General features: G+C 45.1%; 1 protein-coding gene across 1 annotated transcript in view; it reads left to right on the top strand.

The window, feature by feature from the left end:
• The window catches only part of CFAP52 (cilia and flagella associated protein 52), a 48,215-nt gene that overhangs the window by 2,397 nt on the left and 21,133 nt on the right, over positions 1–24,685 (top strand). The window contains exons 2-14 of the mRNA XM_010008268.1: positions 206–405; positions 1,099–1,235; positions 1,859–1,987; positions 3,042–3,141; positions 3,610–3,726; positions 9,910–10,010; positions 10,946–11,116; positions 12,967–13,115; positions 13,781–13,926; positions 16,045–16,196; positions 16,831–16,933; positions 17,066–17,177; positions 17,984–18,155. Coding sequence (XP_010006570.1) covers positions 206–405; positions 1,099–1,235; positions 1,859–1,987; positions 3,042–3,141; positions 3,610–3,726; positions 9,910–10,010; positions 10,946–11,116; positions 12,967–13,115; positions 13,781–13,926; positions 16,045–16,196; positions 16,831–16,933; positions 17,066–17,177; positions 17,984–18,155 — 1,789 coding nt within the window. The remainder of the gene's footprint in view (positions 1–205; positions 406–1,098; positions 1,236–1,858; positions 1,988–3,041; positions 3,142–3,609; positions 3,727–9,909; positions 10,011–10,945; positions 11,117–12,966; positions 13,116–13,780; positions 13,927–16,044; positions 16,197–16,830; positions 16,934–17,065; positions 17,178–17,983; positions 18,156–24,685) is intronic.

Here is a 24,685-nt window from a genome sequence, read left to right as displayed (position 1 = left end):
ATGGGGCACCGTGGGGGGCACCTGAGGGGATGCGGGGCTCTGAGGGGGGCACCTGAGGGGGCATGAGGCACTGGCAGGGGGTGGGTCTGGGGTTCGTGGGCACTGTGGGGGCAGCTGTGGGCAAGGATCACCAGCAGGCAGACTGAGGGGAGGGCTGAACTGACCCCTTCACTGTCAGCAGAACTTTCACTCCTTTCTCTTGCAGGGCATGTTCCTTCTGGCCTCATCTGCCACCCCAATGACAAGGATATTCTTTATCCATTGGGGTATGCTGTTGTAATTCAGGACCTGGACACCAGAACCCAGAGTTTTTTACGTGGCCACACCAACAATGTTAGCTGCCTGGCCCTGTCCAGGAAAGGGGAATATGTAGCATCTGGACAATATACTGCCATGGGATTCCAGGTGGATAATGCTCTAATTTTTACAGTGTAATATTAACCAAAGAAATTTGAGTTGGCTTCCCAGCAGTAGCAAATGTCTACAGCTGGAAGATGCTGCAGAGAATGGGAAATTGTGGCTAGTCTTTGCTGGATGTACCTCTGTGTTTTGTAAAATATTACTCAGTCTCCCTAGGATGGAGTTTAATAGACTAAGGGATTTCTTAGTTCCAGTCCTTTTTATCCAAAGTGTTGTGAACATATGGCAGCCTAAACCTCATTAGATATTAATGAATAAATGGTGTTATATTTAAAACGAGACTTGAGTTCCAGAATTGCTTAGGACTTTCAGTAGCCCATGCCAGGTACCTACCTGCATTTTTAGACATCTGAAGTTCTTCAGGGTTTATCTTTGACTATTTGAAAAGACCTTGAGACACTTGGAAGGAACAAAATATTTTAAAATCTAAGTGAAATTGTGTTTCAGGGTAAATTTTGATTCTGAAATTAAGCAGTTACTGAACCAGTAACCTGAAATGGTGCTTCTTGTGGCACCTGCTCTAAAGCATGTTGGTGTCAGTGGAGCCCTGGGCTGGATAGAAGTGAACGTGGAGCTGGGCTGCTTCTATTAACTATCCTGCCAGAGAAAGTTGTTATATTTAATCCTGTGTGTTACATCTAAAGCTGTGGCTTTGACCCCTTCTGCTTTGCACCTCAGGCAGACATCATTCTGTGGGAATTCCACACAAAGCAATTACTTGCTCGGCTGGCCCGCCATAAAGGCAAAGTGGAAAGACTGGCCTTTTCAGTGACCAGCCTGTACCTCGTGTCACTGGGAGGCCAGGATGATGGCAGGTAATGGTTTTGCTTCTTGGCACAAGAGTTCTGACGAGCTGTAGGGCGTGGAAGGATGCTCTTAGGGGGCACTGACTCCTTCTGGCAGTCTGACTCTCTCCCATGTTGATGTCTCTCCTCGGTGATCCAGCTCTGTCTGATGGGAAGCTGAGTGGGCACTATGAGCAGAGTGCAGGGCATGGGGAGAGATGAAGGGAGCAGCTAATTTGGAAGCTGGTGTCATCACCTGGAAGCCTCATGGAGACTGCACAGTCAGTTGGCTCCACATACTGCCCTGAAGAAATGTAAACTCCACTGAGGGCTTGTTCTGACACAGACAAGTGGACACAAGAGTGGAATAAAAAGTTCTTTTGAATTGGATTTGACAAGTGGCCTAAGATAGGATTTGAGCCTTGCTCAGCAGAAGGGATTGGACCCTTGTTTCTGGAGCAGGGGCTGTAAACTGCAGTTCCATGCATTTGGGATAAAGTTGTTCCAGGGTAGAACCTCTAGGAAGTTAGTTTTGTTGTGTACCCTGGTGGGAACAGACTGCAGGAAAACTGGTTTTGTCTTGCTTTTGATTTTTAGTAATTTGTTCTAAAATAATGTCAAAAAGCAAACCTAAGCCCTTCCTTCTCCTGCAGCGTGGTTGTGTGGGACATTGGGAAGAGAGAGGCTGTCTGTGGGAGCCCTGCCTCGCCTCGCAGCGCGGGCAGTGCCACCGTCCTGTTGTGCTCCAACTCCAGAGATGAGATGTTTGTTACATCTGGAAAGTAAGCTTTTGTTTAGATGAAAGAAATGAGGGCAAGAACCTGAAGACCTTTTTCCTTTTACAGATAGTCCTTACTTAAATACAAGGAAACTTAAGCAGCTGAACACTCATTTTTTCTCTTTTTGCTCTGAATGGACCCACAAATATTCATCCAGCTTGTCTCTTTAAGGCATTTCTGTTTGGTCCACACATAACTGTTTTTAAGCAGCACACAGGGACCCACATGAATCACTTCTGTTCTGGTAGCTGGATTTTGTACTCAGCATTCCCCACGCAGTGTTTAAATATTTAGTTGCCAGTGTTTACACAAGAAAAGCAGTCAGTGAGTGGCTCTGAACAATGGTTAATTAATGTAGAAACAATGATATCTTGCAGGTCATTGGATCATCTCCTGTTCTCAACAGATGTGATGCACAGTTGGTCACTGGCTTGTAACAAAACTTGGTACAAAAAGTCACATTTCACGTGGATTTGAGACAGCCCCCACGTATCTAGCTTGATATTTAAACATGCTGAGGACCTGCACCTCTCTTTAAATCAGGGAAGGCTTTGGATAATTTTGGCTGCAGTTGCACTTACAAGTGCTGGTCTTTGCAATTTTAACTCTTTGTAAGAGCAACTGTGTGTAAAGATTTTATACTGGCTCCCATGTTAACCTCCAGCTCAATTTAACCAGGTTAGCCTCCAGCTTGATTAAATTGGGCTAGAAAATAATTGCCAGTGTTCCATTCAGTTTGTTCTAGGAAGTAAGATTTCCACAGTGCATGTCTCTTTGGGAAGCTCAGTGGCAAGGTGGTGACATACTCCTCCATAATCCTGATATATGTTTTTGCTGAACCTTTAGGATTTTTCATTTCTCTAGCAAAATTTCCCCTAAGAGACAGCAGAAAAGACAGAGACTTACTTTTGTCCTCTCTGATATTATTCTTTCCCCCCCCCTTATTAAAATTTTAGAATAATGTAGTCTCATAAGGGCTTTTTGATTGATCTGGTAGTGAAAGAACTTGGCTGTTTTGGTATGTATGGATTTGACCCCACTACATTCTTTCTTATAGTTTCACTGTTCGAATATGGGAACTGGATGTAAAAAATAGGAAGATCTGGCCAAGTGACTGCCAGACAGGGAGCCTGAAGAGAGTGGCCGCGTGTATTAAGGTAAGTTTCAGCCAAAATTATTTGGCTAAACTAAGAAACTCCCTACAGACTAGAGAAACACCACGAGCTTTTATAGTAATTCTGGAAATGCCAACTACAACTGCATGGTGGCAGTGAAGCTACTATGTGTTGGCTCGTGGCAGATGGTCTCCCACAGTTTCTTTATCCTGAGAAAGAGTAGTGTTTTTAATGCTGCTGTAGAGAAGCAGCATGTATTTTAATCACAGGCTTTAGCACCCGGAATATCCCACTTTTTCTTCAAAGTACTATCTAGATTTGGTTAGAAAATGTCTTGCATTCAGCAGTCTTAATAGATTTTTGAGCATGACAGGACAAAAACATTGGCTGCATACCCTCAGATTAAATCTTGGCAGGACACTGAAATAAAACTCTGCATCCCAGTGCTAGGTTTGGGACCAGTGTCTCACTACCCAGACCATGATCTCTTTTTTTATGCTTTTCCTATAGATGGCAGATGATGACAATTATTTTTATTTTGGCACAACAAGTGGTGATATATTGAAAATGAATACAAATAACAAACTGATGGTTGGCTGTGGACCCCAGAAGAAGTTGTTTGGCTTGGTGAGTAGCAGATCTGTGACTTGAATTTTTTCCTTATCCTCCTCTTTGTTAGTAACTGAAAGTAGGGCAACCTCCAGGAGCACCATGACAAAGTTAGTTCACAGACTAACCCTTTTTTTTGTGCTACTAGTCTTTGTGTCTTAGTCTTGATCCTGAAGTCTCCAACTGTTAGCTTGGCTTTGTTTTATTTGGCTCAGAATTTAGGTTTTACCTGAATCTCATGTGTCATCCCGTAGACTCTTATATTAAATCTGCTAAAAGTAATAAAAAGTGAAAAATAAGCATAAAAATTGAGTAATTCCAAAGAAGCAGATCTTGTTTGAGAGCAAACACAAGACTAACAGGAACTGTAAGATAAACTGAGCGGTCAGCCCCAAAGAAAAAGCTACTCTGGACTTGTTTCTCTAAACCTCCTGAACTGTGCTTGTACCAACACGTGTACATACAAACCATAGACATGCCCAGTTGAAATGTAGTGTTTCTTGCTTTACAAATCTCTGGGATAACATGGAGCCACTGAACTCTTTGAAATAGATTTCAGTGTTTATTCCAGGAGGTTGAAGAAGTGATGACTCATTATTCCCACTTGCAAGTAATTTAATTCTGTGTACATAGTAAGTTACAAGACTGTAGGTATCTGGTTTTCCTGATGGAAATCAAGTCTGCTGAAGGTGCACACCACCTCTTGTGGAGTGCTGAATGCTGTGAAGTCTTCCAGCAGTCACCCTGCATGGTTTAACATCCACACAGGACCCATGTCCCACCTGATCTCTGCTGTTCCTCATGCTAAGGTATTGATGATTGAATATCCCCTCCCTTTTTAAATGCTTGCATGCTTTGAGTCCTTTTGCATCTAGCAGTATGTGTGCCCTTCCTGGAGAACCTGGTTGAAGCCCCACAAGATCCTGAACTCCCTTTAAGGGGGAGGGAAATGTGCCAAATGCCTTTGAAACAAAACTTCGCAAAATACATACTCCTGAGACCATCACTAAAGTCACAATCAGATGGGGTCATCAGCAGGGTGCTGTGAAATTTGGGGGGTGAAGGAGGGCCTGGGGCCTCTTAGAGAAAAGCAGAGGCTTAAAGCCAGGCCACAACCCAAACGATGATGTGAGAAATTTTACCGTAAGGCAGACCCATTGGAACCACAGTTTGTGGTACAGGCCTTTGGAGCATGTTGAGCTTCAGCTGACGCTGCTTCTCCTAGCGAAACGCTGAAGAACAGGACCTTTGACTCTGCAGGAGGGTGGCAAGATGCTAGGGAGAGGAGAAGATCCTGAAGTGGATCTCTTCACAGCTGCCTGCCAGCCTGGTGGATGACACCTGAGCTGAGAGGCATGAATTTGAAAATATTTAAATTAGTGTTATTTAATGGCAGCTACTTAGGATCTACCAATGGTTGTTTTGGGAGAAGGGAGGGAAGGGAGACATTCACATTGGGTAGAAATAGATAGAAAAGTAGTCCCTCCAACATCGTCCTTTATCCTGTTGCTTAGAACAAACATTTCTCTTCCAAGACAGGCTTTTCAGTCACAAACTCCTCCTCTTGTTTGCTTCCTCTCTGCTCTGTTCCCTCACTCTTACAATGCAGTTTCCAAATACCCCAAAATGGAAATTCATCAGGTCAAGCCTGTATTGTTGCAGTCAGTGAGAAGGTGCTAGTACATTTTTATCTCCAGCAACTGTCAGATCCACTTTCATATTTTCCAATTTTCCCTTCCTAGCTCCATCCTGTGATTCCCTTTCCACCCACCCCTTGCACATCTCTGCACACAAATAATACCTTGTCACTAGACTGTCAAGTCCTCACTGAGCACACGTAGGATCTAATGTTTTATGGCAAAAATTTCCAGTTGTAGCACAGCTGTCAATGCTGGAAGAAGCATTTTGCAGATGTTTTTTCAAGTCAAAACCACAGCATTTATTAAAAAAAAAAGTATTTGCATCCTTGCTTCTACACAATTTGGAACATCACAGTGCTAACCCTTGGAGAAGTGTTGATGTTTATTCCCCCGCCTGCCCCCTTGGACCTGTATGTATTTCCCCAGTCATCTTTTGTACCTTTCTTGAAAACGTACCATGTAGTAATGAGTAACATAAGTTCTCCCTTCTCTGGCACTGCAGAGCAGACCTGCTGTCCAGCTTGTTTAGCAGTAAGCCATGCAAGGTGGGCATGACATTCCAAAACATGGCTTTGGGACACACACTGCCCCTTCCAACCAGGAACCTTCCAGTGGTTCAGCTATCCTAGCCCCCTCCCTGTCGAACCATTTTCATCACTTCATTTTCATCACATTCATAGGAAAGGCTGAGAGACCTGGGGCTGTTTATTCTTGAGAAGAGAAGACTGAGAGGGTACCTTGTTAATGTCTACAAATATCTGAAGGGTGGTGGTCAAGAATGGGCCAGTCTCTGTTCAGTGGTGGCAGGACAAGGGGAAGTGGCACCAAGTGACAGCACAGGAAGTTCCACCTCAACATGAGGAGGAACTTCTTTGCTGTGAGGATGACAGAGCCCTGGGACAGGCTGCCCTGAGAGGTTGTGGAGTCTCCTTCTCTGGAGACTTCCAGGACCCATCTGGACACGTTCCTGCATGACCTGCCCTGAGTGTTCCTGCTGCAGCAGGGAGGTTGGACTTGCTGATCTTCAGAGGTCCCTTCCAACCCTGCGGTTCTATGATTTTAATTGTGCACAAACATAATCCTGTACTTCTGAAAGCCTTCTTCACCAGGGAACTGCAATCCAGTGGCACACCATGAAACTAACCCTGGAATTCACAGCCCACTATGAGCTTATCTTTAAAGAGATAGTTTAGATACTGCTTGGCTGAGGAGATGTTTATTGGAAATACGTTGGATCAGCCTTAAGGGAACTTTGCCTTTAGATACATAAGAATGTGTTTATAACATATATAGACATGATCTGAAGATTTCTTTGTTTCTGTTCTGAAGAGGAGTGGCAGAATACTTAACTGATATGATGAAGCAACTTGTTTTCCCTCTACATGGAATTAAGTTGCATTTCTATAATGTCCATAAATACTGGAATAAACAGCAACATTAATTTTTATCTTTGTTGCAGGCTCGAAGAGCTATAGGGCAGCCATTCAGATGCAAAGAGGGATATGTGGTTACAAATGCATTTTCAGAACTAGTTGGAGTGGTTTGCATAGTAAAAAAGCAAACAAAAAATTCTTAAGGAGGTGCACTGGAAGAGTTCATAGAGCACTCAAGAACTCTGCAAGAAGATCAGAATGGGACAAAGAGCAAGTATCCCCGCTGGGAAGGGAATGGGCAGGCTGGATTTTTGGTGGTGTTTTTATTTATAATCATACTTCAAAGCCATGGTTTCTTTTAGTAAGAAGTAAATAATGAATGGTGATATTTTTAGCCTCCCACACTAGACTCTACATTTAATCTACCAGAGGACTGGCAGTATATAAAATAGAGTATTCATCACATCATTAATGTGAACTGCTCGACTCTGTGAACAAGTGCAACTTAGAAAGCTCTCTGTTTGCTCAGGGTGATTGAAAGAACAGGCTGGAAAAAAAAGAAGCACAATTGTCAAGGTTGAAATCAAACTGGTGATTTTGAGAGCCTGGCAATCAACCCTGGCCACTTACGGATTTTCTTTTTTTCTATCTTAATAACACCCGCTTCCCTCTCAGGTTGAAGAACTGAAGAGAATAATACCTTGGAAAATGAAAGCAGTCTTGGCTGTGCTGCAGAAACTCTAATTTATTAGCAAGTAGCAGGGAGCTGTAATCAGATAAACTGCGTAGTCATATGTGTGATTCCTAATGCCACCAGCTGCCATAATGGTGAACCCAGAGGACATCTAAGGTGGAAGTATATTACAGGAAAAACTGCAAAACAGTAGATCAAAAGGCAGTTGATGGGCCTGTGATAACAGGGGACTCACAAACTGCTGCCAACACCTTGTAGAAAATTTTCAAAAGCATTGTTCAGAAACAGTTGTGCTTGTGGATCATATTTCTAATGAAAAAGAATCCCTTTGTTCTCATGCTTTTGCTGCGAATATTTGCATGAAACCTGGCTTCCTGCCTGGGAGTGTTGTGATAGCATGACATCAAGCCCTCTCTGGAGGTTGTGTTTTTCAGTCATCAGCCCTGGTATTACAGGAGACTCTGGATGTGCTGCTGCTGGAGACAGCCTAATGAAGAGATTCAGTGCAATTAATTTACAAATCAGGATTTTTTTTTCCCTTAAATTTTTTCCCCTTCAGCCCACATTGATTTGATTGTGAAGTTAAATAGTTCTTAAGCTGATGTGTAGGTGGGTGCAGGGCTACTTGGGAGTGCCAGCTCTGGAATGCCCAGTTAAGTATATAGTGCTTTATTTTTTTCCTTCAAAAAGTATAAGGAAGACTTTAAAAACAATTAGTTCCTTCTATTTGGTTAGATAATTGAACCAAAGTAATTTTTCCAAATCCATCCTGCCCTGTCAGTGTGGCTTTTGCAACATCCTTCTCAGTCCTAGAGTAGCACACATGTCCATTTTGTTTTCTGTTCTTTCTTCGCTTCCTCACTTGTCTTCTTTACAGCTTCAGCCATTTCCACACAGACATTCACCACTTTCTGGCTTTCATAAACACTCTGTAAGTGTTTAATCCTGAAAATGTACTGGGTTTAGGCCAGATTGATGCTCAAAAAACCATGCTGGGTGGTGCTTCTTAGATGTCAAACTTTATCAGAATGTGCTGACACCTCTATTTGTTCGCAAATCACAAGGGAAGTACATGGCAGTTATTTATTCCTAAATAATAAATTCAGAATTATTCTGATTTGCTTCTTGCTTATTACTTGAGAATTCACTTCTTCAGACTTTCACAACACTAAATGCTAGAGATGTTTTCTTTTTCCCAGAAAGAAAACCTCCACCAAACAGAAATTGTTCCTTCCACATAATGGCTCTGTGAGCTCAGGCTTCAGAAAAGAAATACTGTAATGTTGTGAAACTGCTGGTGTTATCACAACAGTTGGCTAATAGCCCAGGTAGGGGCAAATGTTGCAGGAGTCTTATGTTGCAACGTAAAATGTCATGTTCAACAGATTTCTCACATGTCACAGGGACCCTGTAGCTGCCACCAGCCCTCCTGGCTGATTTGGAACAACTGGTGAGTTTCTGCTCTCCTGGTGAGAGTGGAAGTGCCTCTTGTATGTTCCTGCTTCCTGACAGAGCTTAGTTTTCAGTCCAAGTTTTGATGGAATAAAGTTCCTTAATTTCAATTTTTTTTTCCCCTTTCCATTTCACTCATGTATGTGTTCCCCCAAGCTAGTGGGGATATTTTTCTGGGTAAGAATATCAGGGTTTCAACCCACAGAAGTAGTTTCACCCTTCTTACTGCCTATTTTGGTGTCTTTCAGGTTTTTAAGAATTAATCTCTTGTCTTGTATACAGAAAAGTAACTTTACTTCACAGGTAACAGACCTGAAGCAGAGACTTAAAATTGTGTGGCAGGGCAAAGAACTGGTTTTGTTTGTTGGTTCAGTGTGGTTTTTTTTTTACTGTACTGTGGTACTTTATGCATGGAAAACCATTTCTCCTTTTTCTAATGGCTGCCCTCCAGCTGATCTACTCATCTTAGTAAACAGCAGAACCCCATGTTGATGATGGGCTACCTAGTTTTCAAAGCTTTTCTGTGACAAATGTGTTTTATTGCTCATAGGTGTGAGATGGGTTTCCATCTTGCAGAGAGGGAGAGAGGCCTGAAACACAGAGAATCTGTCCTAAAAGCAGCTGTAAGGAAGGACATTTAGACTGAGTTTTGTCCTCTGTTGATTTCGTGCCTGATAGATGGAGAATCAGGGGAAAGAGAAGTGGGGGTACTAATACACAATGCGTGTTGCTTGCTGGAATGAGGTAAGGGTGTGAAGGCTCATACATGGTCCCAGCTGCTCTGAAGGATTTATGATAGGGTTATTTACTTGCTGCTTTAAGACTTGTACCGTAGTAGTTCACGTACACCTGTAATTAATAACTTTCTTCTCCAGTCCCCCTCTGGAGAGTCACTTGTTAGCCTAGGTCAGTCCAAGAACACTGATAAAGCCATATTTGAGTGACAGAAGCGTGGCAGAGACTTGTTTGTGCTGTTCAGCGTGGCTGCAGCACTCACATCTCTGCTTCCACCCAATTGTGTTTTCATCCTGTTTTCTCCTAGGGAGTCACAGCTTTGATTTTGCTGAAGACAGGAGATTTTATAGTCGGCACCGGCGAAGGGATTGTAGCTCTCTGTACAGGCACAAACTACAGAGTCATGAAGTGAGTTTGTAGATGGGAGAATCAGGAGTGTAGAGGTGACACTTGCCCCAAAGAGTCACACTGGAAGAACCAATCATTTATACCTAAAGGCATAATCCAAATAACTCTCAGGTTTTCAGTCGTGCAGACAAAATAGACAGTATGGTTCCAGCATAATGCAATTGAAGCAAACTGAAAATTACTCAGAAGTGAATTGCCCTGCTCTTCTTCCATTTAAATAAGCATTGTTTCCTTTTAGACATTGGGATTCAGACCCTGAATTGATGCCAAGAGAGATGGGTCTCTTGAAGTCAGTGAAGTGATGCTTACTGATGCCAGCAAAGAGTAGTGTTTGCCATCTAGAAAAGGGTTTGTTGGAGGACATGGGGTTGTAAAGGAGGGCTCCACTAATTCTACAGGCACATGCCTGGAAGTGCTGGAGTACACACAGGGCTTTTTTCTGCATGCAGAATAGAAAGCTGCAGGCATCATTTCCCCATGTGTGATTTGAGAACCGGGCTTGCCACTATTTATTTTGCGTTATTTGAGTGGCCAACTTCAGCATCCAGCTCTGCAAGCTTCGTTTTGTACAATTGAAACTATTCCCAGAAGATCTAAACTGTTTGGAAATAGTCTTGAATATGGGATAATAAGTCCAGTTGAGTAAGAATACCAGCAAAGATGCTGTTTCTTTACACCCTGGTCCAGAAAACAAAGACTCCAAAGCTCTGCAGGCCCTGGCAGAGTGGCACGTGGGACAGGCAAGAGCATCTAAAGTGTTAACATGTGACTGGGAATAACATTTTAGTCCTGACCATGCTCTTGCATATTGGTATCACAGCCTAATATGGAGCTTTTTTGAGAAGCAGGGAAAGTCAAGTCTCTATAAAGTCAGGGGAGAGGGAAGCTAGAATCTAAGGTCAGTGTCAGGCCAAACATCTGCTTTCTCTTAACAGGAAAATTGAAGTTCATGGTGCTGTCACTTCCCTGACATGTAGAGGTCAGGGTTACCAGTTCTTTGTAGGGACAAGTGAGTGCCAGATTTATCAAGTTACCTACACTGAGTTTAAAGAGGAGCTGTTTGTTGTCTGTCACAGCGAAGCCGTCCACGACATCGTTTTTCCTTTGTGAGTATAACTGGCTGGGATGCTTTTGGCAGGAAAGAAGTTTGAGTAAGCTACAAGTAAGCTCAGGATACCTGAGTAAACACCTTTTAACCAACAGGAACCCAATGACTGTTAACATCCTTGTGGGATGATTTCCACTGCAACCTACCAGTGAAGTGTGAGGTTGATGGTGAGCAACTGCTTGAAAGCAGAAAACAACAATTCAGTTGGAGAACTGGAGAAATCATTGCTCTACAGAAAGAATTCTAAATTAAAAGACTGCAGTGAATTCTGTTTGGGTAAAGGCAGCAATGGCAACCTCCCCCTTTTCTCCTGGGGATGGTGCTGAGACTCCAGCCTCTTTGCCAGCAGTGGGAATCCTGGAAGTCTGCTTTTGTGTCCCTTGTGGCAGCTAGAGCCTGTAGAGGTGTCTGCTTTTCTACCCACCTGTGACATCAGCTGAAACCTGAGTAACAGCTTTTCAAAGAGGCCTTTTGGTTCTCTCAGCCTCACAGTTTCATGTGTGACAGTGTGGCATGTTATGTTAAATTCTAGGCTTGGGATGAGAGATTCTGGGTATACTGGTGTGTTTTCTGCCTGCTTTTGTCTTGTGAACAGACAACAAATGTTCCCTCTTCTTGTATTGGCTGAGTCTCTGCACTGGGACTCTTGATTAAAAAAAAAACCCACAATAGATCAGTTGTTTCCTCTCCAAATAGAGAAGGGGAGTTTGATCCCAATTAAAGTTGTTATTTTTGATATGTTGTTACTGCATTGCTTCTTGGTGCAGCACAAAGATCAAATCATATCAAGGTATAGCCAAGTGCACAATGCAAGAAGCCCTTCTCCCCGTTTGAGACCAGCCTGAAAAACCCACATTCCTCTAGTTTAATAAGAAAAACCCTTTGGAGCTTTAGGGTGATCTGATGCTAATGTACCTGACTGACACATCTGCGTCACAGGTATCTGGATGAGCTGGGTTTAGTGATGATTCTAAGAACTACAGGACTACATCCTTGCATGCATGTTTAAACTTTTTATCTATTAAGTGCTCTTGAACAGAGTGTGTCACTGATTGGGAAGTGCAGGCTTGGTTTTCCGTATTTCAGGATGCTTCAATTGCTGATGTTACCCTGCTTTATAAAGCACGTGCACAAGCTGGGCTTGAAGGGGGCTGCACTTTTGCTGTGCCAGTTTTCTCTATCCAGCTTCATCTTCCCAGGCATTGATAGTGATGTTGAACAAAAGCTCGTGGTGCCTTTCTAGAGTTCCCTTTCTATCATATCCCTAGGATGTATGGTTTAGAGTGTATTTCAAAGCATTCAGTCCCATAGCTTTTGAAATGCTGCAGGTCTTTTTTTATTCAAACATGTATAACAAGTATATTACGAGCAGGCTTTTGCCATCATTTCTGTTGCCTTCAGCAATGTTGAATAGGAATCATCCAGTAAGTGAGATAAGAAGTGACATCTTCACAATATGAGGCTGCTGTTGGTCTCTGATGTTAAATCTGGGCAGTCAGCACCTCTACACCTACTTTTGTGTCTATTCTGTACAGCACGTGAAGTTGTTTTAGAGAAGGAGTATGGGAAATAAATGTCACAATTAGGAAAAGTAGAAATAATTCTCTTTGTTTCACTCTAAATGTTCTTGAAAATGAATCTTTGAGTAGAAAGCAGGCTAAGAGAATTTTATGTGAGAAAGGTGATCCTAGGAAAAGGCTTTTGTCTTAACCTTGGGAATCCCTGTTGGGAAGATTACGGTGGCACGTTAGAAATAGCTAGGCTTTGAAGCATGATTTAACACTTGACAAAGAAGAATGCATTTTCTGTATACCCCTCCTTATTATCTCTCCTCTCTGAATTTTCCAGTGGAACTCCTGACCTGTTTGTTACCTGCTCCAGAAATGATATCCGCGTGTGGCTCACCCCAGAAAACAAGGAGCTCGTACGGATCGTCAACCGCAACATGACCTGCAATGCTGTAGAGGTTATGAAGGATGGGGAGAGCATCATTTCAGGTAATGGTCAGCCCAGACCCAGGACCGAGCCCTGTCTTCAAGTGCTGCCAAATTTAATGAACATCAGGATGTTAGAATGAAGAGAGGATTAAATTAGGAATGGGTTTCAATTCAGTTAATTCCTTGGTCTGATGGACTTTGCTCACAGCCCCCACTACCCTGCTGCTGTAGTTACGAGGTACGTGGAAGGCAAGGTTTGGAGACTTTGCTTTATTTGTCAACTCCAGCAATTCAGAATGCTCTTCAGTCTTATTCAAAGACTTAATTCTAAAATATTGAAGTATGCAGCAGCTTAACCTGTGATGTATGTAGAGCACCTTTTGTGTCAAGCTGCTACCCATTACCATGCTTCCAAAGGAATAACTGCAGTCTTAAACCTTGCAGAGGAATCTCTGTCCTAGAGCAATGATGTCCCTGCATTGGTACCAAACCAATTTGTCCATAGCCAGAATCAGAAAAGAATTAAATTTTAATCTTTTATGTGGGACTACATCTCTGCAGGCTCATCTACAGTGCAGTGGTTTTCACGTGTCTACTGGTGATCTAGCAGGATGAGCCTTACCAAGGAAGTTAACAAAAAAATGGGTCCATTTGGAGAGGAAAAAGAGACAATAATCTGAGGAAAGTCTGTGTTCCTGGGTAATCTGTTTTTTTCAATTCATCAGGTTGGAGTGACGGGACAATCCGTGCCTTCACGCCACAGACTGGGCGGGTGATGTACGTGATTATCAACGCCCACAGCCAGGAGGTGTCTGCCCTTGCCGCCACCAGTGACTGCAAGCAGATCATTAGTGGAGGAGGTGAAGGGCAGGTAATTTTTGCTTAAAAACCTGGGGCAGGCTCATGCTCTCATCACAGAATTGTCTGTAACTGCTTAGTTAGAAAGGGAGCTGTTCTTATCTTGTGCTGGAGCAGAGGACTGAGTTTGAAAATGCTAGCTTCTGATAGATGCAGATCTCTTGCTCTGAGAGGGCATAATGTAAAACAATGCCTCATTTCTTCTGGCTTGGGAGGCATGGAAATCCTTCTGCTACAGAATATGCTCTAATCCTTGTTCATTTGTCTCTCCCCTATATTTATCTGCATTAGTCATTGTCTTCCAATCCTCTGTGTAACTCCTCTAGCACAGAGTGTGCTTTCTTTCTGCCTTGCTTGGGCAGGCCTAGTCCTGTCGAAATTGACCTGCATTCATTCACTGAATAGCACAAAATTCACTTTGTATTCCTAGAGTGTCTGAGGAATAACTTCCTAATTTTCTGGGATGGTACTGTGTGGTTTAGGTGGTGGTGTTAGTAAAACACTTTAATAATAACAACTCAGTTTCTAATACAATTATGAAAACATTTCAATACAAACAACAATAAAAATCAGAAAACATGTTGTAGGCTTCATACCTGTGCTCTTCAACACGTTTTTTCAGGCAATGCAAACCAAACAGCCTGTACTTTGGCCACTCCATGCACTTCATATAGATGTGGCCCTTTTCAATCTGTAAAAGTGATTTAAACACTCATTCCTAGTGTTTAAATAATTTAAACACAGGGGGTCTTATTTTTATTCAATAATCAGACTCAGAAGGCTCACATTCAGATTCTTGCCTTGCTTTGGACTTCCTCTCTGCAGTCTGGCAAACACTCCAAACCAGACATTTATGTGTGTATGGATTCCTGACTGATTTAACTGCCCTGTGCTTTTTGTCCCCTGATCTCAAGTGTTCAGGGTGCTGTGCTGCAGATGGCAGGGGAAGTCTTGAAGAGTGAGGCATAGAAATAGATCTTCCAAATCTCAGGCTAATGCCTTAATCATTGAACCATCTTCCTGAGCCACTCTGCACTTCAGCTCTCCTGTAGAGCAGTGATGGCAGCACTGCCTTGTCTCACTGCATAGAGACATTAGAGATGATGAGCCACTTCAACTCTTCACTAATAAAAGAACAGTTAAGTACCTTAGATGATTAACGCTGGAGGATGCAGAAGACAGAGGACCTAGATTCTGTATCAGCACTCAGAGAATGGCACAGGCTCTGCTTAGCTTATCTCTGAATATAAAAAGACAGCTGAGGCAGGGTTAAAGCTAAAGGTTGATTAAGAAGTGAGAACTGCAGGGGAGCACTTGCAGTGTTCATTCAGAACACAAAAAAGGTGTTCTGAAGTGCTTAACAGTTCTGCCCAAATCTGAAACCCTGGGACTTTCACAATTGCTTATGGGCTCTGGATACTCCAATCATTTAACAAGTGGGAACTGGACATCCAGATCCCATAAGTAACTCAGCATCAGACTTAGAAAATGTGGAAGATCAGCTCTCTACTTTTGATGTCAGTGTCTAAATCTTGAAATTATCACTAGGATATGACCTTAGCAGAATGTAAAAGCAAAAAGATAAGGAGTTTGGCACTTGTAGGACAGTAAATGCAGGGTGTCAAGGATCAAATCCTCAAAGCAGGAAGTTTTTTGCAGTTACCACCACTGGGAAAAGAAGTGCTTCCAGGCACATTTCACATCAAAAGTTGAAAGAGCTGTTTTGTATTTACTTACTGGCATAATATGTAGCACAAATAGCAGATAGCTTTTGTATATTCCATCGCAGAAGCCTTGCTCTTTGATCTTTAAAGCACCAGTGAAAATATATCATGGGCTAGATGCTTTTTTCCTGATCAAGACATGGGTTAACTAAAGCATGGGATAGTGGGAACTTGGCAAAAATAAGGTCTGGGGTTGATGGTCACAAATGCCTGAACCAAGGCAATTTCAGTTCAGTTTTACAAGTCAGCTGCACGAATAACGCGCAGGGAAACAGGGACAGGCTGTGGGGATTTGGTTCCTGAGTGTGTTACAGGAGAAACATGGAGTTAAGGAAAGCCAGAGGCATCCTCCTGCACTTGGTCAGGACCAGGGGGTGCAAGAGCAGATATTTGTTGCTGCTTTTCAGGTGAGGGTCTGGGAGATTAGTGAAAAGACTCAGAAACTGGTGGAAGTTATGAAGCAGCACACAGCTGGTGTGTCCTGCATTAAGATTACGAAGAACGACAAGGAGTGTGTCACAGCCAGCCTGGATGGATCGTGCATCATCTGGGATCTTGTGTAAGGAGACAGATAAGTATTGCAAGGCACTGAAAGTCCTGGTCATGTGTCTCTTGTGTCACTGAGGCCTATTTGGAACACCACATAGTGAGGAGGAGGGGAAAAAATGTATCAGGAAATAAATAAAAATAAAAATTATTATCAAATCGGGAAATGCAGAATATCCAATACTAGAAACTTTTCAGAAAAGCTGAGAAAAAAGTTTGTCTCTAGTTCTTTACTTGTATTGGATTCTGCTTGGCCAAGGGGGTGGAGCAGGTGTGTTCCTAAGTTTCCAACTAGCTCCATTTTCTAGCACTGGATCACTCTTGTTGAGCTGTTGGAGATCTGCAGACATGACACATTGTGGTAAGGCTAAGGGAATGTTTGCATAGGGAATAGAACCATGGAAAGCAGTCTGGATTTAAGAATTTTATTTCATATGAGAGCAGATGAAAAGTCCTACAAGGCAGCTGTGATGGGGAGCAAAACTGATGGCCACAGTAGACTTCATGAAACCCTGAACTCAGACCAACACCTGAAAATATCCAAGTAGAAAGAGGGATGTGATATTTGGCACAGGCAGAGATAGTTCAAGCCATCAGCATTAATTTTTTTACCCTATTGCTCTGTCCTCTTTTGGGGTGTTTTGCAGGCATTTTGTAAGAAAACAAATGATTCTAGCCAAAACATTGTTCAAATGTGTGTGTTACTATCCTGAGGAGTTCCAGATACTCACCGGTGGGACTGACAGAAAGGTAAGCAAAACTGCAGGAACTGGCTCTTGTTAGGTGAGGAAGCTCCTGTCCCTCCATCAAAGGCTTTGAGAGGACAGTGCTGAAATCTGTGTGCTCCTCATCCCCAGCTGAGCTTTCCTCTCTGCTCTCTAGATTGGCTTCTGGGAAGTGATCGATGGCTCTGAGGTCCGAAGCGTGGAGGGGTCTGCATCAGGTTCCATCAATGGGATGGACATCACCTCAAGTGGGACACACTTTGTTACAGGTGAGTGGGTGGATGGAACTAGAAGAGAGGAGGTCATAGTAAGAGCAGGAAAAAGAAGGCAGTGGACCAAGGATCTCAGTAAAGAGGAAAAACTAAGAGGAGGGGTTAGCTAAAGGAGAAAAGAAAATTAATCACTGAAGGTTAAATACTTTTAAAAAGGCTGTAGTTGAGGCTTGGAAGATACTATGGTTCAGTCTTTCAAGATGTACTTGTGAAGACAAGGTTTAGGTGTCTCCGAGGGAAGAATACAGGGTTACACCTTGCCCCACTCCTCATTAAGTTCAGTGGGGTTCACTGTGCACTTGAATTATTTGTTCCAGAGCGCTACTCCAGTAGCCTGGCAGTCTGTCTTGGTTTGCAAGTGGGAATGACTCCAGACTCCATCTAGCCTCAGGCCCACATGCTTCCCACCATTGTGACATATCTTCTGGGAGCCTAGCATGAGCATGGGCCAGCCATGGTATCATGTTATGAAATACAGTGAAAATCCACAGATCTGATGCCAGCACCAATGCTTCGGGATTAACCTCCTAAATCAATGTTGGTTAGGAGTCTTTTGAAGGCTCTATGTCATTGGTACCAATTGCTGACCACAGCTCACTGTGGTCTGCTGATGCTGGTCCTGAGCAGTCAATTGGACACTGACTCTACTGCAGTTGAAAAGAAATGTTTGCTGTAATGCCCAAGGCAGTGGATCCCTCTCTTCCCAAATTAAATGAATGCCAAAGTATTCCCTGCTTGTGATCTGGGAACAAAAGCAGCAGAACTGTGTGAAATAATTTGTTCTTCCTTGGTGCCCAATGCAGGTGGTGATGACCAGCTGGTGAAGCTGTGGAGCTACAACGAGGGTGAAGCGACTCATGTTGGGGTGGGTCACAGCGGCAACATCTCCCGTGTCAAGATCAGCCCCGGGAACAAGTACATCGTGAGCGTGAGTGTAGATGGTGCCATCCTGATCTGGAAGTACCCAGACCTGCAGTAACAGCTGCCACAGGAGCTGCTGGGCTGCTGCTTCCTTGGCCAGGCCTTTTCTGCCCACTGTTGCTGTTTTAAAGCTTTTGTACTGTTACTCTATTTGTACTATTTTTATACCCTCTGGCATGCATTTACCCCACCCCTCAGATTGCCTTTCTAGCAGTGCATAAGTAGGTCTGTTTTTTTCAGGGGATGGTAAGAATTTGCTGTTCCTTTTAGATTAATCACTTCAGAAAATCCTCTGGGCTGTTGCTGCAACATGTGCATGTTGTTACTGTCATGTTTCCTGGTAGTCTTCTAGCATAGTCTTACTTGTATGTTTGCTCGTTTGTGGTCTCTCTCTTGCTTTCATGTGGTCTCTTTCTGTTCCCTACCCCCTTCCATCCCTTCCTTTAATGAATAGCTTGTTGTGCAAATTCAGTCTTCTGTGTTCATTTTAATTTGTCTGGTCCTGATTAAGGAAAAAGCCCTCAGCTCCAACTAAGGCATTTAACTGGGAAGCTCTTTTGAGTCATGCTTTCAAATCAGTGTTCTCAAAGGAATACAAGGATGCTGGGACTTCTTCATTTGCAGTGTCCAATTTAAAACTCTCTTCAGGGGCCTGGTTTTCAAGAGTGAGAGTGCAGTCCTTTCCAAAAATGCCTGGATGTTTCTAACTAGACACACTCAAATTCCTGGTCATTGGCCTGATTTTTCAAGCAGGCTCCAAATTTGCATGAAATATATACTTTGTCCAAGAATGAGTCCCTGGTGTCTAGTATTCAAACCAACAGCTCTCAAGGTTTGTTTAAAGATGGGTGTAGGCAGCCAACCTGTGAAGTGTTGGAGGTGAAGTCAGTATTTCTTTTGCAGGAATTGAAGGCCTGTGAGAATTGTGTCATAAATTAAAATGGTAGCAAAATGTTGCATTCCTTAGTGTTAAGGCTTACAGGTAATTTAGTGAACTAAGATAATGATTTAAAGGCAGTGTCAGTTAATTAGTGTCAAACCTGTATTCATAGTATTAGCTGTTCTGGTAGGCACAGGGGGATGCCAATTCAAAGGTATGATTGCTTATTATTCTTTATATGCCATCAAAAATGTTTCTGGCTCATGGCACAATCCTTCTGGACTGGCTCCAGGGGTATCTGTGCATACATGTTGTCTATCAAATACAATGCAACTCATACTCCTTCTGGTTGAAATATCTCTGCTGTTATAAATGGAGTCTTGACTGAAGGAATTAAGTTACTCCTTCCTCTTTTTCTTTGGAGTCCAGACTTGATGCTATGAAGGGATAAACACCTGTCAGGTTTTACGAGCTCTGCAGCAAATCTCACTGTGGTTTGCCAGGCAGGATCAAACCACCAGGATGTGGGACAGACAGGCAGAACTTCTGTGCTGCTGCTGAGGGAATAAAACAGCAGTGGAGCATGTGAGAGCCAACAGGGACATCCCAAAGATCTTTTCACCACCACCTCTCCCTGCTCTGTGAGTGCAGGGTTTTGAGATGCAGATAATTGTCCAGCTGCCAGCAAAGGAATTCCATCACACTGAACCTGACCTTACAGGTAGGAAGGGAATCCCAGTACCCACTGGGCAGCTGAAGTCCTGTGTTGGTGTGGCTGCCTCTGGAGTGTGAGGACCAAAGCAAACCAGGCTGTCCTGACTAACCCAGCCACCATCACCTCTGCCTCTGTGGAGCACAGGGGCTGGCATGCTCAGAGTGAGGGTTGGCAAACCACACTTTCTGTTGGTGACAGCCAGCCAGGAGGCCCAGGCCCTGAGTCTGTCCCCTCACAGACTGGCCAACGGGGAGTGCAGAGCTTTTGGAGACCTCCTGTCCTGCACACCTCTTTGCACTGTGAAGCTTCATCAACCCCACACCAAACTGTAAGCACCAACATGTGCTGCAGAACAGTTGGGTGGTGCAGGTGAGTTCCCGGGGTGGTGCTGGTGCATCCCGGTGGTGGCACAGAAGGGACACTGCTCCCTCACACCCCCACCTCGTGTCCACACACAGAAATGGGCCATCGCACCCTGGTGGCTGTCGGGGTAGGTGATGTGGGACTCTGCCCCACATACTGTGTAGGAGAAAGCCCAGCAAGCCTGGGGCTGCAGGTGTCTGTGTGACCCCTCAGTCCATCCCTGTATTTGGAACAGACGGGCTCCCTTGGCTGAGCTGAGCCCTCGCAAGCTCATCTGCTTTCCCAGCACTGCTCTTCTCCATGGCAGCTCAGCTCACTCGTTCCCCCAGCACAACCTTGCCCCTCCCAGCACATCCTACACACACTCCAAGCTCCTCACCAGCACAGCAGGGTCCCCAGGGAACTACACGAGCTTTACAGATGGATGTGACCTACATGAGGAACACCAGGAAGCAGACAGGGAGAGCAACCTGTGCTGCTCTGCCACCAGAATCAGGTTGTGTTTGGGTAACACAAGCTGCAGTCACAAATTCCCCCATTATGCACCAGCCTGACAACAGGCATGTTGTCTTTCCCAGTGTGACTGTGTTCATTATACTGTCATTAGTCATGAAAAGCAGCTCAGTTAATGATGGAACTCTAGGCCCAGACACCACCATGACATGCTGGGGAGTTTTGGTGCCCCCCTCTTCACCAAGGCAAAGGCTGCAAATGCTGCTCCAGGTGCATCAACATAAGCAAGGAGGTATCACTGGCAGGTGGAATGTTTGGCACCTGCTCCTTACACCTTTTCCCTGTATCCAGCTGAATCCTCACCAGGACAGAAAAGCACAGGCACGGGGGCTGCACTGAGCTCCCTTTCGGTGTCTTGATCAACTCAGTGATGCTAAAGTAGAGTTAAATTCTGGTCCCTGTGGCCCTGGGGGAGTGGGAATGAAGGGAATATCAGTGAAAATCAGGCATGTACTGGATTTGGAAATGTCTGCATAATCCTTATTGTTAGTGAGGGGGGGAGAAAAGTGAAGTTCAAGACTCCAGTGATGTGTGACTTGGGGAAAGCTGTCACCAGCTCCACAGCACAGAGCCCAGGGCTGGCAGAGCCAGGTTCTTGCTGTACCATCAGTTCACAGCACAATGCTGGGAGCAGAGCCCCTTGCCACTAAGAATTTGGCTTCCAACCTCCTGGCTTCCATCCCCCTCTCAGTGAGCTGGTTTCTTGTGGGCTGCAGCCGCAGGGAACTGCTGCCATACAGCCCTGCAGCAAGGCTCACATCACCCTCCTGGCCTCCTGTTCCCAGCCCAAAATCTTCCTGGTAAGGCTTTTTAACACACTGTCATCTGAAGTTGATGGTTTTTTTGTGGTTGCCCATCCCTCAGCACTTTGGGGTGTCTGCTTGTGTGGAAATGGGCACCCCAGTGCTTGTCCCAGAAGGTCCCTGATCATGATGGGAGAGGGGCAGCCCAGTCCTGAGCTCAACAAGTCCCTGTGGAATTGAGCTGAGCTGGACCTTGCCGGGAAAGGTCACAGCACAAACATCTTGCTGGAGTTTGCAGGGCAAAGCCATCATAGCACCACAGCTCTAGAGAATGGGATTTGGAGGTTAATGGGAGACATCCCCTTGACCTGCTGGTGATGAGCAAGGCATCTCCACTCATCTTCTGGGGCTTTGACCACTGCCCTGGGCTGCTTCCAATCACTCTGGACCTTGCAAGTCCTTTAAAGGTTGTTGGTGTGCATCTGGGCAGTTTCCCCACCTAGCCAGGCTTTCCTCCTGGCCTTGCAGCGGGGCACTGGGGGACAGGGGCAGGCTGGGGTTGGCCAAACCTGCAGAGAGGGTTCTCCTTTCTAGCACATCTCAGCAGCTCTGGCCAGCCAGGCTGTGGATGCCTGTGAGGAGAACCAGTAGCTCATGGCCACGGCCATAGCTTTACAGAGATCCTTGCCAAGTGTTGGGTCCATCCTGATACAGCCTTGAGCATCTTTGGCTTCCTTGTTCACCTGGATATCCCATTCCCAGCTGCTGGCCCTTAGCTGAGTTCCTGGAGATCCATTTAACATCAGCCCTGGATCAGCTCTTGTCCTCCCTCATGAACATTCACCCCCCTTGCCCCAAGCCAGGTTTCTGCTGGTGCTCCCTGGTCCTCCCTGTCCCCAGAGCTGTGCTGGCTGCTGGGGGGGCCAGAGGAGCAGAGCAGTCCTGCCTCCCAGCACCAACATAGAGTTTTCCCAGTCCCCTGGCAAAAAAACCTAAGTTCCAGGTGAAGCAAACATGGAGTTGACTGTAGGTAGCTCTGCAAGCTGCTTTTGTTTACCTCAGAGACACCAAAGGTGGGAGGCTGGTTCCCCCGAGCTCCCCCAGCCTGGCCCTGACGCCTGAGAGAGCCCCAGGCAGTTTCTGCAGCACAAGCCCGCGCGGGGTCAGGGGAGCCCAGCCTGTGGCTGGGGTGTGGGACTGGGCACTCCCCTCCCACCCCCAATTCCAGTGTCTGCTGTGGAGATGCCATCATCTTCCTTCTGAGGGCATAATGGGTGAAAACCGCCCGGAGATACCTGCTCAGTGAAGCAGCCAGGGACCAGACATACGCGTTCAAAACAAAGCCAAATAGCAGCAAACAAAGTGCAGAAGTTCCCGCAGCTCAGGGCTTGCTGGCCTTTCATGTGCAAAAGCGATGGAGCATGTTCATCCCTATTCACTAGCACGATGTGAGAGCCCTGGAAAGGCATCATTTACCTGCCTCCACACTGTTCCTGCTCAAACACACTCCAAAAAAAGGCAGGACACATGCATCTTTCATGGAGGTGCTAAATAACTTACTTTGCTGCCTATCATTTAGTGATGGTTGGAGAGGGTGAATGAGGTGTCTTCTGCAGGGGGAAGCTTTCTGCCTTGAGCCAAACACCATTAGATGAGGGGTTGCTGGTGATTCTGCAGCCGTCCCCCACTAAAAATGCAATCCATTATCAGCCCCATTTCACTAGCAGATCACTACAAATTTCCTTGGGACCTAAAGAGTATCTTAAAAACCATTGCAGGCTTCAATCGCCCCTGCTTGCACCCAGAAAGCACTTGCCATCACAGAACCACAAACGGTTCTGGTTGGAAAAGACTTTTAAGATCAAGTCCAACAATATCCCAACTCTACCAAATCCAGTGCTAAACCATGTCCCTCAGCACCACATCTACATGGCTTTGAAAAACCTCTAGGGATGGTGATACAACCACCACCCTGGGCGGCCTGTGCCAGAGTTTGATAACCCTCTCAGTAAAGACGTTTCTCCTACTATCCAATCTAAACCTCTGGTGCAACTTGAGGCCATTTCCTCTTGTTCTATCACTTGTTTCTTGGGAGAGAAGACCAAACCCCCCTTGCTCCAACCTCCTCTTAAAGCAGTTGCAGAGTCAGCCTCCTTTTCTCCAGGCTGAACACCCCCAGCTCCCTCAGCTGCTCCACAGCAGACTTGTGCTCCAGCCCCTTCCCCAGCTCCCTTGCCCTTTTCTGGACACACCCCAAGCTCTCAATGTCCTTCTTGTTGTGATGGGCCCAAAACTGACCCCAGGGTTTGAGGTGTCCCCTCATCCATGCTGAGCACAGAGGGATGATCCCTGCCCTGGTCCTCCTGTCCACAACCCAGGGTGCTGCTGGCCTTCTTGGCCACGTGGGCACATGCTGGCTTGTGTTCATCCAGCTGATTATTTTTCAAGTCTGCAAAGCCCTGCACCAACATAACCACCCCAGTCTGCCCAGTGCTTGGGCAGGGCTGCAGGCAGCAAGATGTGCAGTGGCTGGACCCTGCTGGCTCTCCCAGCCTCACTTGTCTCTCCCCAGCCCCATCTCATCTGCCCCCAGCCCACCCCCACTGCAGCAGGGGGTACCCCCGCAGTGGGACCGAGGTGCTGAAAGCACATTTCCACTCCTCCGCACAGGCGTTCCCAGCCTGTGCCAAGAGAGCAGGAAAGGCTGAAATAAAGAAAACATTGTCCTGTGGCAAAGGCCAGACAGCATGTACGAAGATTTATCTCTTTTTTTTTTTTTTAAAATTATTATTGTGACTTGGCAGCATGAAAACCAATTTCTGCTGGGTCTGAATCAGCTCAGATCTATTCAGGGCTTTTTTTCTTGCACTCATCCTAATACCGAAGTGTTTCCCTGGCTAGAGACCCCTGCCCAGCCAGGGGAGATGCTCTTAGCACTGTCCTGTCACCCTGTGTCACTAATCAAACCAAAACTACCCATTCTGTTTATTCATCCCAGCCGTCTGGTGTCCAAGGCGCCAGGAAAGCTCATGCCATAACAACAAGGAATTTTCCATAACAGCAAGCAGGCATTTCCCCACCACCACCCTTTGCATTTGACATTTAGATTTTCCCCACCCCAAATTTGCTCCCAAGTCCAAGCTTGGCATACAGAAAATGGCAGCTTGAAACACGGCACCTGGAGAGAGCCAGGAGCTCCCAAAAAAGGCCTTTTAGAGAGAAAATGCTGATGCAACCCAGCACTACTGGTGTGCTGCAGCACCAATAAATATTTGATTTAGCCTGAATAGGGAGGCATCACGTTCAGAATGATTTGAAGAAGAGGGAAGATGGCAAATACAGTATTTTTGGAAGGAGGGTTAGCATAGCA

The sequence above is a fragment of the Chaetura pelagica genome, unplaced genomic scaffold, assembly GCF_000747805.2.
Source record: "Chaetura pelagica isolate M959 unplaced genomic scaffold, ChaPel_1.0 scaffold471, whole genome shotgun sequence".
Taxonomy (NCBI): Eukaryota; Metazoa; Chordata; class Aves; order Apodiformes; family Apodidae; genus Chaetura; species Chaetura pelagica.
The sequence above is the reverse complement of the archived record's forward strand: the minus strand, read 5'-3'. Positions and strand labels throughout refer to the sequence as shown.